A 15,459-nucleotide genomic window follows, 5' to 3' on the forward strand; every position below is an offset into this window, starting at 1 on the left:
CAAAGATCACATTCCTTCTTTTCATTCACTGAGAATTTTTAAACTTTCTAATCCCAATTTCCTTCTCATCTGACTTTTTGTCCTTCCTCTTAGGCACTTCTTGTTTCTCTGCAGCCACAGCACTTTGGTCATGTAGCTCTTTGGAGTGACATTGGAGACCTAGGTCTAAGTAAAGAAAAACATCGTTTCTTGGGCCCACGGGATGATGGGACCCACCCAGAAACAGTGCACTTGACTGATCCCACCAGCTGAGCAGAACTAACCATTGAGCTGGACCCCTGGGGTGTAGGAAGGAAAGCCACTTATATTTTTGATATATCTTTTCTGTATCAGCCTTAGGGACAGAATGACACCTGACATCATAAAACTTCGTATCTCATATAAGGAGAGATTTAGGACTCAGAGCCTAATTGGTGTTCGAATTTCATAAAGTTTCTGTTATATGGCTCTGATGGCAAGGAAGATGTTTAATAGGGTTTCTATTGGCTTCAGAAAGACTGTGATGTCAGGGAATGGGGCTATATAATCCTCTTCCTGCTTTAGAAGCCACCAGTAAGAGCTGGGAGGACTCCTTGCACAATTTGAGGATACTGAAGCTGTGACCTCAAGACATAAGGATCAGAATGACCATGAGTGGACACTGCTTTCTCCAGGCACTTGTTTTTCTCCTCTTCAGTGTCCTGGTGGATGCTCAAGGTAAGCCTAGCCTCACTTCTTAAAATCAGCAGAGATATTGGGTTAGTTCCAGGGCTCTAAGGAATGATCATAAAGGCAAAGCCTCTATACTGACCACTTGATTTTAATCATATGTGATCCTTAGTGACAATGAATGTTGAATTTTCTCCTGTGTGGTCTCTGTTTTTCACTGTCAGCAGTGAATCGTTTCATAGACATAAAGTTTGTTCTCAGATTGAGCTGACTCTATGTTTCATTTGTCCCCAACAACATCTATAAGCCCAGAGAATGTCTGATCACTTCCAAGTTTTCTCATGATGGATGATGGCGGAGCGACTACCTCATGCTGGGCCCCTAATCTGTACTCCTTGTGCTTGAGAGTATGTCTGTCTTCACTAGGAACTTGGTATTTCTGCTCTCTTAGGCTATAGATTGGAGTGTGTGTGTGTATATATATTTTTATGCATGTGTACATATGTAACCATAGTGTGAGAGACAGAGAATGGGTGAAATAATGGTTGCAGGGAGTTTGAAGAGCGTGTGAAGGCTGAATATGAGAGCAGGAATAGGTCTGCCCAATGGAAATCAATTTTTTCATAGAGCTCACACTCTCTAAGCCATGCTGCTGTATGTGAGGTGGTGGTGATGACATGTGTGTATGGACAGATGTGGAAACCTTGCTGTCTATGCAGAAAGCCCTCCCAATGTGAACTATAGTTATACCCCAGATAACCCTGCACCTGCAGTCTGAGCCTGACCTTGAGTTTCTTTTTTTTTCCCACACACACACCCACAGCTCATGCGTTTTTCTGCTTTATTGTAGTCTTTCCCCAGCACTGAGTTCTTGGCAGACCTTTATCTTCCTGCTTGTGGTGTTTCCCTTCCTGCTGTTTGGGTCGATGGCCCTCCAACCCCACTGTACAGCATAGAAAACTGATGCCAAACGTAGATGTTCATGAGTTAACTGATACTAGTGTTGAAGGCAGAATAGGGATCAAATCTTGTAGACTTCACAATGGGCCTCTCCTGGTCAAGTTTCCCCTGCTCCAGTGGAGCACTTAAGCTTCTTCTCTGGTTTCCTCTAAAAAACCAGTCACCATTGAGTCAACTCAGACTCATGGTGATCCCATGTGTGTCAGAGTAGAACTGTGCTCCATAGCATTTTCAATGGTTGATCTTTTCAGAAGGAGAATGCCAGAACTTTCTTCCGAGACACCCCTGGGTGGATTTGAACCTCCAACCTTTCAGTTAGCAGCTGACAGCATTAACCGTTTGCACCACCCAGGTGCTCTGTGATACCCTCTAAGATCTGCTCTTTAGAAAGAACACTTTGCTTGTGAATGTCTTAATCTTCAAATTCTCCTTTGTGGTTCCTTCAGATCCTACATGAAATATGGGGAGTCCCTGAATGTGGGAGTCCCTGTTATCTGGGTTTAAGCTCCAAAATATGAATATTCTAGCCACATTCCTGTAGAGTTAGCTCTTCTTAATGTGGATCCTGGTCCTTTGTGCCTCAGCAATGCCCTTGTCCCTCTATAGCTTCTCTATCCCATGTTTTCTCTTTATTTCAAGCCCCTCCACTCAGAAGTCCTCATCCTGCTCCTATGAGAAATTCTACCCTTCCCAACAGGAGCAAGAAGCTCTGCTCCTCACTTCTTTATTATAAGTCTTAGAACTTCCAGTTCCTTGAGTTTTGGCCATATGCCAATGAGGGTTGTCCTTGTCCAGGCATAAGTGGCTCTGAGGAGAAGAGGTAGATTCTTAAACTGAAATATAAAATTGGTGCCTTGATTCCCTTGTGGCCTTCTCAGCTATGAGAGCAGTGAATAAATTGTTCATTAAGCTAAGAAGAAATCACACCTCATTCAAGCAAGCACAATTTTTCCTCAGAGATAATTTTTGTAGGAACATATTATTAGAATATATTCTTTCAGGTCACATGGTTTTGCCTTATCTAGTTGTGAAATTTCAGCCTTGGTATCTTGGTGCCAGAGAGCATTAAATTTTTCCTGAGCCTGACACATGTTACATGTCTCTATAGTAAAAGTAGATATGTTCTGTCAACATTCTTTAGATTCTTTTCTGAACGATAATCTTTGCTTTAATAGAGGGCATGCCTCCATCCCTACACACATATGTATGCATAACTGAATCATAAATTTCCTCTATATCATTTATATTCATTTTAAAAGTTAATCATATATTTTAAATTTCTTTGTCTCATTAAAAAAATCTTCTATGTCATTTTTATGGTAGTCGGTAATTCACATGATTATTGAAAGTTAATTTACCTATCTAATTCCATTTGTTGACTTTTATGTTTTCAATTATAATGTTGTGATAAACAAAGTTCTTATGAACATCTACACTGACCTCATGGAATAGCCATTATTATTTTCTCGGGATAACCATTTTGAAAGCCTCTAACATATATTGCCTAACTGCCCATCAGAATAATTTTCATTTTCTTTAACTCTCAATAACATCAGGAGTGCTGTGTTTTCTTCATGCTCTTTCTACAAATATATATCATGTTTTTAAATACATACTGACCCTATATCCAAAAATACTATTTTCTTTCCTATATTGCAGTCCTAAGATAACCATCTTAACAATTTTTTATTTTTCTTTGGAAAGTTTATCACTTTCTTATTCATTTATCAGAACATTTTATAAAATAATATGACTTACTGTTTGCCTCATATATTTTGTAAAAACTCTCTCCAATTTGTTTTTGCGTATGAATGTTCTTGAGCCTGACTTTGAGATCTTAGTGGTGTCCTTAGTGGTGTGTGTGTGTGTGTTTTGTGTGTGCACATGTGCATCTGTGTTTTATGTCATCAAGCTTATGTTTTACCTTTATGCTTTCTGTCTTTAGTATCATGCTTCGAATGCCATTCTTCATTTGAAATTTATTTTTAGTCAAGTTTTATTTTCTTCAAATAATTTTATAGTTTGACTAAAGGGTATGTAAAACCTTATTACATCTGGATTTTTTTAAATGCGTGTGATGGTGTTATATCAGTTGTACCACATAGGAATTACATTTTAGATATATGATACTTTTATTCCGTTACAAGGTAAAAATACAGAGATGTAACATGGGCTTTACTAGTCTGTGATGCTATAAGGAGAAATACATTCAATCTCCTGACAACCTGGTTAAAAGACGCCAGCCTGCATTCCAATTCCAATTAAAGCAATCAGAAGGGGACTTCCCCAAAACCTACCACCATATCTGCTCATCTATCAGCAATTCTTCTCCACTTTTCCAGTAGTTTAATTCCTCCACTTGTGCCCTGGATCACATTCTACCACATTCACTCAAGGGCAAATCTAAGCAATTCTCCTCTATTTTTCATATACCATCGATTTTTCAATTTTTACGACTGTTTTCTACCACCTGTTTGTCAGTTTGTCATACTGTGGTGACTTGCATGTTGCTATAATACTGGGAGTACTACCACCAGTATTTCAAATACTAGTGAGATCACCCATGGTGAACAAGTTTCAGTGGAGCTTCCAGGCTAAGACAGACTAGGAAGAAAGGACTGATGATCTACTTCTGAAAACCAGCCAAGGAAAGCCTTATAGATCACAGCAGAATGTTGTCCAGTATAATGCTGGAAGATGAGCCCCCTGGGTTGGAAGGTACTACGATAGCCTCAACAATGGACTCAAACATACTGAAGATCATGAAGACAGCATGGAACCAGGCAATGTTTCTTTCTGTTGTACATGAGTTAGGTCGCTGAGTTGGAGCCACTCGCGGCAACTAACAAAAACACTATTTACCAATAGCATGTAAACGTGTTATTTCTCTCATCTTAAAACAAATTTATCTTGATCCCACCTCCTCAAAAGCTAGTACTTTTCTGTTGTTGTTGTCCCCCTTTGCAGCAAAACTCCTCTCAAGAGCTCTCTATGATCGCTGTCTCCAACTCCCCTCCATCTATTCTCTTTTAAATGGAATTAGATCAGGCTTCCCTGTCTCTTCACTCTACTGAAGCTTCCCCCGTAAAGGCCATCAATGATCCACACACTGCTAAATTCAATAATCAATTCTCAGCTGTTGTGGTGGTAGTGTTTTATTTTTTATTATGTTTTTGTTTTTTGGGTTTTTGTTTGCTTGCTGCATATATGAGTAGTATTTAGTATATTGATTACAACTTCTCAGTACATTTTTTCACTTGACTTCTAGGACATCACTCTCTTGTTTTTATCCTACTTCGCTGGTCACTCCTTCTCAGTGTTTTTTGCTAGGTCGACCTCTTTTCTCAGATCACTTTATTGTGAAGTGTCCCAGGGGCTCAGTCTCAGGCCCTCCTCTCTTTAACATGTCTACCACACCTTGGTAATCACATTCAACTCATGGGTTTAAATATCATTTATACGCCATCAACTCACAAATTTATATCTCTAGCTCAGATCTCTCCTTGAATATCCTAATGCCTACTTGACTGCTCCACTTACATCCTCTAATACACATCTGAAATGAACATGTCCAACGCTGACCTCCGGACCCCCGGCCCAAAAAAAGAAAAAAAAATACTACAGCTTAGGCTAAAACTTCGGAGTCATCCCTAGCTCTTCTTATCCTCTCACATCTCATATCCAGTCTATCAGGAAAATTTGACCACTTTTCACCACCTCCACTGCTACTAATCTGGTCCCAGCAACGAATACATTCTCCCTAGGTAATTACAAATGCTTGCATACCATACTGGCTCTCTGCTTGTATCTGTGGTCCCTACAACCTCTTGTTAGTGAAACAGAGAGGGTACTCCTGCTGAAATGTGAGCAGATTATGTCACTACCCTGCGCAAAACCTACCAATGGCGCCATAGTTACCTGAGAATAAAAATTGAAGTTTTTTTAATGGATTACAAGGCCCTACAAGATCCTCCCCCCTTTCTGTCTGAACTCTTCCCTTACTCTTCTCCCTCACTTACTCTGCTCCAGCCACAATGGCCTCCTTGTTTTTCCTCAAACACAGCAGGTACATTCCCACCTAGGCATATCCTTTTAACTAAGTTGTATCTCTGTCTGGACTTTGCTCCCCCTTACTTCCTTCATGGAGGACTATCTTGCATCCATCCTATTTAAATTGTAACCCTGCAAACACAATACTGTGCTGCTGATCCTCCTATCTTCTACTTTTTTTCTTCTTTCATAGCACTTAAAACTGTCCAACAGCCTACATAACTACTTATTTATCACATTTAACTTTTTAATGTCTCCCCACTAGAATTTAAAATCCATGAGGTCTAAAATTTAAGTCTTATTTTCCAACACTGTGTGTCCCAAGCAACTAGAATGGTGCATGGCACTTGTTGTGTTCAATAAGTGTTCACTGAATTGATGTATGTGTCTGGCTACACTTAACAGAAAATGTGACTAACTGGTTTTTAAAAGTAGGATTTTTTTTTTTTTTTCACATGACAGGTAGAGACTGGCTGGTGGCTCAGATTAACTAGTAGCTCATTTTTTAATAATTACAGGACCACTGAGGCTTTCTGTTATTTTTAAAGTCAATTTTGGCTAGTTATAGGAATGTATCTCTTTGATCTAAGTTTTCCGTTTTATAGCAATAAATTTATATATGTTATTGTCTTATTTTTAATATCTGTTCAATCTGTGGTTATGACTCATTCTTTATTCCTAATAGGGTCCCTATGATTCGGAATCAACTCAAGAGCAATGGGTTTGATTCTTTGGTTCGAATACCGTTTATGTTTATCACATGCTTTTCTATTTTGTTAGTCTTTTCAAAGAACCACCTTCAGGCTTTGTGATCTGCTCTATTTTATCATTTTTCTTTCATCATACATTTCTTGTATTTGTTATTCTTCCTTCTGCTTTTTTGGTATTATTCATTTTAAAGAGATACTTAGTGAATTAATTTTTTTCTCTTATGACAATTTATAGCCATAAATTTCTATGTACTGCATTAGATGGATTTCATATGCTTAAAAAAGTGGGAATTTCATTTTTATTTTTAATCATTTTTACTTTATTATGATTTCTTCTTTGACCCTCAAGTAATGTGCACATGTGTTGTTGTTGTTTTAATTTCCAACTATATAAGAATTTTTTTTGCTCATGTTTTTAATTTATATTTAACATAATTTCATCGTAGTCAGAAAATGTGATCGGATATCTTTGGCATTTGTTTAGACTACTTTATAAATGATTGCTTGGTCAATTTTTGTAAACGGTCCATGTATACGTGATAGGAATATGTACTTTCTTTATTGTGTGTATAGGACCGAATAGGCATGTTAATAGCTTAGTTCCAATCTTCTCATTTTTGTTATTTTTTGTCTGCTTGACAGATCATTTATTGAAATAGATATGTTGAAATCTCCCATAATGATAGTAGATTTTATATTTCCTTTTTTTAGTTCCATCAGTAATTGAATTATAAATTTTTGAGACTTTCTATTAAGTGTACAAGTTTTAAATTAGTATATATATTAGTATATATTAGTGAAGTAAAATACTTTTATTGGTTTATCTTCTGATTCCTAAGAATGCTTTGAATGTCAAAGAATATCATTTCTTCTATTAAAATAAATATCTCTATTTTTTTTATTGCTTTGTTTTTGCCCCATACATCTTTATCCATTTACTTTCAGATTTTCTGTGTTCTAGTATTTCAGATGCTTCTCTTATAAAGAACACCTGACTCTATGTTTTAAATCTGTAATCCACTTTTTTAACTGATAATTATAATAGATTTACTTGCTTCAATTATTGACATATTTTTTAGTTGTTTGAATCACTTGTGGAAATTCTCTATCATTATCCTTCAAATGCAGCCTCTTCCAAACTCTCCGTCTCTCTCTCTCTCTCTTTGCCTCTCTCTCTCACTCTGTCACTCTTTCTTCTCTCTTCTATCCTCCCTTCTTCTGGAAACTCAGTTACACATACACTATGCCTTCTCATTCTATTTTCAATATTTCTTAACTTCCTTTTTAGTGTTTTCATTTTCTTGAGTCTTTTTTCTGCTTTCACTGTAATATTTTGGATTTATCTACCAGTTAACTTACTCTTTTTTCATCTGTATCTAGTCCACTTAGTATTTTAGCAATTGTATTTTTCATAACTAAAAGTTCTGTTTGTTTCTTTTTCAAATGTATTTTATTATTCCTGATAATCTCTTGTAGCTTTTCTGTATGTTCTTTATATAATACTTTTATCTGAATTCATTGGGGATGTACAACTATTGGTTGTTTTCTAATGACTCATTCATTTATAATTCATCTATTCATCACACATTGAGTGTTATGTGCCAGGAAAGCTTGACTGTTATGTTACAGGGAAGTTTATGAGTATTTGTGACATAGCAGGGAACAAAATACAGTGAGGTCTGCTGGAACTCAACAGAACTGCATTGTTTTTCCAGATCTCTCAATATTTCCATCTTTGACAGGGTGCTTACCACTTCTCTATTGCTCTCTATTAATAGTCTTACCTCATAAATACCAAGTGAGTTTTCCTTCTCTGACAGGTTTCTGCCTTACACAGCTTCTGGCTTTCACGGGTTTGCCATATAAAGAAAAACCTCCACCTTCATGGAGCAGATCCTGGGGGAGAATTGCTAGGCAATAATATAATATATATTTTATAATATATAACATATATAAATAAGGGAAACCCTGGTGGCATAGTGGTTAAGTGCTACGGCTGCTAACCAGAGGGTGGGCAGTTTGAAACTGCCAGGTGTTCCTTGGAAACTCTATGGGGCAGTCCTACTCTGTCCTATAGGGTCGCTATGAGTCGGAATCGACTTGACGGCACTGGGTTTGGTTCTGGTTTGGTTTATATAAATATGTTATACATAACATATAACACATATAAATTTACTCATAAACATATAAGTAAGTTTGATATATTGGAAGATGATACACTATATGGATTAAATAAAAAAGAAAATCAGAATAAGAGGTGAGGGGGTGGACTATTTTAAGATTTTAAATACGTATATTGTTTGGAGAAGGCCTCTTTGAGTTGGTGGCTTGCTTCCCCTGTGCTGTATATTTTTGGTACTCAAGGTCTAATTTGGGGATGCTTTCTTTAAGAAGAGTCTGAGTCTGCTACTGCTGGTAGCCTAGATGACCACAATAGCCCCCTAGATCACATATGATCCTTTATATAACCCTATTTAATGAGAGCCTCTGTTATAGCTCCCACACTGTACCTTAATGTAGGTCTAAGGCACAATGTTCTTTAGGAGGACTTCCATCAGTATTTGTCCAAAGCTGTCTAGTTTCTCCTCTTGCTTATATCTTGTAGATCAGAGATCCAGTATGGTCTCATGTTTTGTCCCCTGGAGATTTCCTCTATATACTGCAGGGTTCTCCAGAATACATAGCACACTGCATTGCTAGATATAAGACTCCCTCCATTGTACTATGATAGGCACCAGTGTTACATCACTGAGCACAGTTCACAGCGATGCTTATAGGCTAATGGGAAAGCAAACAATTAAACAAATAATGACAAATTGTGGTAGATACAATAAGAAAGTAAGTGATGCTTTAGGAACACAATATAAGCTACTCAGGAGTAGTCCAGGAAGGCCTCCTGAAAGAAATAAAATTTAAGGGCATACATGTATTCTAGAATTGAAGTTCTTAAATTCAAAGTTAATTATCTATACCTACAACATCTATTAAAATGTATCTGAGGTCCCCATATTTGTGTGTGTACATACACACACATTTGTTGATACAATTCATGCCCTCCATATCCTTATTTACTTCTATGTTGGTCAAGCACGAAGAAATAAGTATGTAAGTGCTCAATTGTTCTTACAATTACGCCAATTTCTCTTCCTGCAGTCAAAGTTTATAACTTATATTTTAATGCAACATTTTTTAATCAATAAGTCTTCTGAAAGCTGTTAGTGGGATAGCCTAGCATAATAATAAAGAGCTTCATCTTTGAAATCAAAAGGCCAAGTTTCTAAATTTTATTTTATAAAATACATGTAGAAAAGCTCAAAAATTTCAAGCATACAGCTTTATGAATTTTCACAGTGAACCCACATGTATTAACACAGAAATCAAGAAACAGAACAAGAACATTAGCGAGAAGTTCACCTCATGTCCCCTTTCAGACACTATTTCAAAACAGGGTGGCCAATTCCCTGACTTCCAAACCATATCATTTTGCCTGCTTTTACCATTTACATTTATGGACATATAGTATGTGCAATTTTGTGTCTTGCTTTGACTGTATGTGAAAGCATTCATATTTTTGCAAGTTACTGTAGTTCATTCATTCTCATTGCTATATAATATTCCATCATGTGGCAATATCACAATATATTTATCCATTATACTCTCGGCAGTTTCCAGTTTGGCACTATTACAAATAGTGCTGCTCTGAACATTCTTTGCACGCCTTCTGATGAACACGAGTTTGCAATTAAACAAATTATGATAATAAGTTGTGATAGAGACAATAATTAGAAATATAAAGTAAAATTTGTATATACATAAGGACAGTATTGCTGGGTCATAAGATATGCATATGCATGTACTGCCAAAAAGGACTGTATCAATTTTTCTCTCAAAAGCAACGTCTGAAAATTTAAATTGCTGCACATCCTTACCAACACTTAATACTGTCTTTTTTCATATTAGCCTCTGATACGTATGTAGTTGTATTGTATCAGGGTTTTATTTTGCATAACCCTGATAACTAGTTGCATACCCTTTCTATGTTTATTGGCATTATGGACCCTCTTTTCTGAAATGCCAATGTCTTTTGCTCATTTTTCCATTGAGTTATATGTCATTTCCTTGTAAATTTGGAGGCGTCTTTATGATTTTAGATATGAATTATTTGTCAGATATATGCATTGTGAATTTTTTCTCCCATTTTTTGGGTTTCTCTTAGTGACATACTTTGATGAACAGAAGTTGTTAACCGTAATATCATATGACATCTGAAGTCGCTTTTTCCATTGCAGTTGATTAGCTCTTTATATCACTTTTTTAAGAAAGCATCACCTGCTACAAACCTAAGAGACCTGGTGGCACAGTGTTTAAGCACTCAACTACTAACCGGCTATTCAAACCCATCCCTCGCTTCTTAGGTGAAAGATGTGGCAGTCTGTTCCATAAAGATTACAGCCTTGGAAGCCCTGTGGGGCAGTTCTACTCTGCCCTGTAGTGTCACTATGAGCCGGAATCAAAGGCAACAGGGTATTACAAGCCTGCTTCACTTACTCCTTACCCTCAGAGATTTATTGTTTTACTCTTCACATTTAGAGTTATAACTCATGTAAAATTGATTTTTGTTTGAGGGATGAGCTAAGCATCATAGAATTCTTCCCTTATGACTATAAAATTAACCTGGGACCATTTACTTAACAGACCACCGTTTCCCTCATTAAATTGCAGGGGCACCATAGTCAAAAATTAAATGACTACATATCTGTAAGTTTGTTTCTGTACTCTATATTCCGTGCCATTGGGCTATTTATTTCTCCTTGCACTGATATTGCAGCGTCTTAATCACTCTAACTTTATAATAACTGTTGATATCTGGTAATATATGTCATCTAATTTTGTTTTGTTCTTCATCACTGCCTATATATTCTTGGCTTTTTCATATGAATTTCAGAATAAACCTGACAATTTCCAAAAAAAAAAAAAAAAAAAGCTGTGATTTTTATTGGGATTGTGTTAAAAATACAGATTAGTATAAAACCAAACCAAAAACCAAACCCATTGCTATTGAGTCGATTTTGATTTATAGAGACCCTATAGGGCAGAGTAGAACTGCCCCACAGGGTTTCCAAGGAGCGCCTGGTAGATTCAAACTGCCAACCTTTTTGTTAGCAGCAGTAGCTCTTAACCGCTACACCACCAGGGTCTAGGGATAATTAATTTCTTTATAATTCCAAGTCTTTCAGTACACAAATATAACTTTCCTATGCTTTTCAAGATCTTCTTTAATTTTTCCCAGTAATGCTTTGTGGTCTTGCATGTGATTTCATGAATTTACTCCTGGGTTTTTAAAGATTTTAATGTTATTATAAATGGTATCACATTGTATGTGTGCATTTCTTTTACTTTTAAAAATCTATTTCATTGAGCATAATTTAAAATCAATAAAGTACATCTGTTTTAAGTGTATAGCTTAATCAGTATTGATACACACAACAACCAAGATGTATGACATTTCTATCACAGTAAAAGTTTCTTCATGCCATTTTGAAGTTAATCCCCCTCACTATCTGCTCCAAGATAGCACTGATTACTTTTCTGTCACTATGGAATAGTTTTGTTTATTCTAGTGCTTCATGTAAATGGGATCATACAATATGTACTGTTTTGTACCTGATTTCTAAATGTAATGTTTTTGAGATGCATCAATGTCATTTCATGTATTAATAATTTATTCTTTTTTATTACAAAATAATTTTCCACAGTATGGATATACCACAATTTGTTTACCCATACACCTGTTAAGAAACATTTATTTCCAGTTTTTGTAATGAATAAAGCCATTAAGAACATTCACGTATAAGTCTTTCTGTGAACATACATTTACATTGTTTGGGATATTCAAGAGTGCTACATCCAGTAAAACTGTCCATAAATGAATGATAGCTTCGTCAATCAGAATCACATAACGCCAATTCCCTGAAGGCAGAGATCAATTACAACCCCTCTTTCTCACTTCCCCATCATTCCTGATACCAGCTGCCCACATAGCACTCTTTATGTCCCTAGCCACTGGGGGCTAGGTCAAACCTTACAAGTTAAGGGGACACCGTCCTTGAGTTTGTTAATTAGATAGAACAATTCATAGAACTCAAGGAAGAAATTATACTCACAACTACTGGTTTTATTATAGTAAAAGCATAGAGACCAGCATCATCATAAGGAAGAGGCAAACAGGCGAGATTTGGGAAGGTTTGCAATGAGGAGCTGCCATGTGTCAGAGATGGCACTTCGGGAAGTTCTCTGAGCTTTCATGTCCCAGGCTTTTATGGGCCACTCCTGCATCATAGGCTAAAACATGCTCTCTTAGGCTAATTGTTGATATCGGCCTGCCGGGTGAGTCTTTTCGGGTCTAACCTGTCTCGACTCATCAGCACAGATTCTCAGGTGTGGCCTTGAAGTCCCAGACCAAGACACCCCAACTGCTGCAAGGACAAAGGCCACCTTACTTTGGGTAAAGCTAAATTCTTTACCCTACACTATTCCTCAAAAATGGCATTCCCAGATAAGCAAAAAACTGAGGAGCTTGTTGCTAGTAGATCTACCTTATAAGAAATATTGAGGGGAATACTCCCAGATGAAATGAAAGGGCACTAGATGGTAACTCAAAGTCATACAAAGAAATAAAATACACCAGTAAAGATAACTACATAAGTAAATTAAAACTATGTATTACTGTACTTTTGGTGTGTAACTTTGCTTTTATTTCCTCCATGATTTAAAAGACAAACTCATAAACAGTAATTATAAATCTATGTTAATGGACACACAATGTATAAAGATGCAATTTATGACAATACCATTAAGGGGACAACAATTTAGGAGCAAATTTATGTATATTATTGTAATCGAGTTGTTACCAATTCAATTATCTGAAAGTTTTGGGCCCATCATATGGTAACTTTTGGAAAACATTTCATATGTGTGTAATAATAATGTGAATTCTTTCATTGTTGAGTGCAGTGTTCTAAATATGTTATTTAGCTAAATTTGTTGATCATGTCCCTAGGTAGCTCAAAAAGTTAAGTGTTCGACTACTAATCAAAAGGTTGGTGAATCAAACTCACCCAATGACGTCTTGGAACACAGGCCTGGCATTCTGCTTCCAAAAGGTCACAGCCTTGAAAATCCTGTAGGGCACTTCTACTCTGCACACATGGAGTCGCTATGTGTCAGAAATGACTTGACAGCAGCTAACAACGACAAATATTCTTCCTCATTTTTTGCTGCTTGATATATCTGCTATTAAAAGTTATGTTGAAGTTCATGTGCATTAATGAATTATCTTACCTAAAATAAATTAGTAAAATAAAATAAATAGGTCTGTTTTCCTTATTTCCTAAGAGAAATCCTTGAAATTTCATGGGTAATGGAAGTGTCTTTGTGATTTGAAACGCCCAGGCACCTGGATTGGTTTTCATTTGGAATATTTAATCCATTTACTTTAAATGCAGTTAAAGATATAGTAGGGTTAATATATATCATTTACTTTTCACTGACCTACCTGATTCGTGTTCTTTTTTCTCTCATTTTGCCTATTTTTTTGTTAAATATTTTTGTTGTTATCCCAGATTTTCCTTTTTTCCTTTGATTTTCAGCAGATTTACAATGATTTGCCTAGGTGTAAAAGTTTTTATACCCTTCTCAGTGTTCTGTGAACACCTTGAACATGAGAATTTATATTTTGCATCCACTCTTGAAAACTCTCATCCATTTTCTCTTCAGACATCCCTTCTGCTGCATTCTTTTTCCTCTTCTCTCCTCTGCTCTGGTCTGGTCTTCACTCTTCTCCTCTTCTCTCCTTTTTATGACTCCAAATCTTTATGTTAGATCTTTTGTGGAATTGTATATTCTTGGCTAAACCTTGAAATGATCTCCACTCTTCAAAATTTTAGCACATATAATCCATGTTGTTTCAATTCAAATTTTCATACGTTATCCAGTTTTTTTAGTTGTATTCCTCAGGAGGGAGCCCTGGTGGCATAGTGGTTAAGAGTTTGACTGCTAATCAAAGGGTCAGCAGTTCAAATCCACCAGCCACTCCTTGGAAGCCCTATGGGGCAGATCTACTCTGCCCTATAGGGTCTTATGAGTTGGAATCGACTCAATGGCACCTAACCACAACATCCCTTAGAAGCATGAGTCTGTTGTGCATAAGCCTGTTGTGAACGTCTCCATGCTTCATAGAAGCAAAAGGTCTAGGTGTGATTCTCTACTTCATTGTTAAAGTTCAACGTTGATGAAAGTGATTTAATCTCTCCTTCCATCATGTCTCTTACATGTAAAACTTACAGGATAACAATACAGTGGATCAGAATTGTTTGTTCAAGTGAATTCAGAGCAGAAATATATCTCTGCTCTTGGAGATGTTAGAAAGATATAATATTTTGTTTCTCCCAGAGAAGACAGAACTCCAATTTGTTCAATAATAACAACTCCTCATATGAAGTCCAAGCATAGATTAGGTTTATTTGGGGAGGGAATGATAGTCTCTGATTCTCAGTAGAGTCTGGTCAATGTCAATGTCATCTGACATCATCTCTCATATGAGGTTGACCAGCCTAAAGAGGAGGACATTGTTTGAATTAGGTGGATACACTTGGAGTCTGAAGTGTTCCTAGGTAAACAGTGTATTTCATGGTCCATTCACTCCTCAGCCCTGAATGACGGACAAGATGGACAAATCTGATTGGCCATGGGTCTACGGTTGCTACCTGAGGTTTCTGATATGCCACACCAGTTCCCGACTCCACTGTCTTTTTTCTATCTTCTACTTCAATGACTTCTAGCTCTCAGGTCAATAGCATTGTACGTGTTGTTTATAAGAGATCAGTCAAGCTGCTGGCCCATGACAGTGACTCTGTGACTGAACTCTCTGGCTTTGCTCATTCAAAGAGATACTGCCAAGTGCTCAGGGTAGAGATTCTGACATTTCTAGTATATCCTTCTCAGATCCTGCCCAGATATCCCCAAATCAGAAGGATAACACTGATAGAACCTATATAACAGCTTCCGTCTCAGAACACACACTAAATTATTT

General features: G+C 36.7%; 1 protein-coding gene across 1 annotated transcript in view; it reads left to right on the forward strand.

Moving 5' to 3' along the window:
- The first annotated feature begins 623 nt into the window (after positions 1-623).
- Positions 624-15,459, forward strand: part of LOC111750834 (antigen WC1.1-like) — a 63,383-nt gene continuing 48,547 nt past the window's right edge. The window contains exon 1 of the mRNA XM_064285184.1: positions 624-696. Coding sequence (XP_064141254.1) covers positions 624-696 — 73 coding nt within the window. The remainder of the gene's footprint in view (positions 697-15,459) is intronic.

This window comes from Loxodonta africana, chromosome 4, assembly GCF_030014295.1.
Source record: "Loxodonta africana isolate mLoxAfr1 chromosome 4, mLoxAfr1.hap2, whole genome shotgun sequence".
NCBI classification, from domain to species: domain Eukaryota; kingdom Metazoa; phylum Chordata; class Mammalia; order Proboscidea; family Elephantidae; genus Loxodonta; species Loxodonta africana.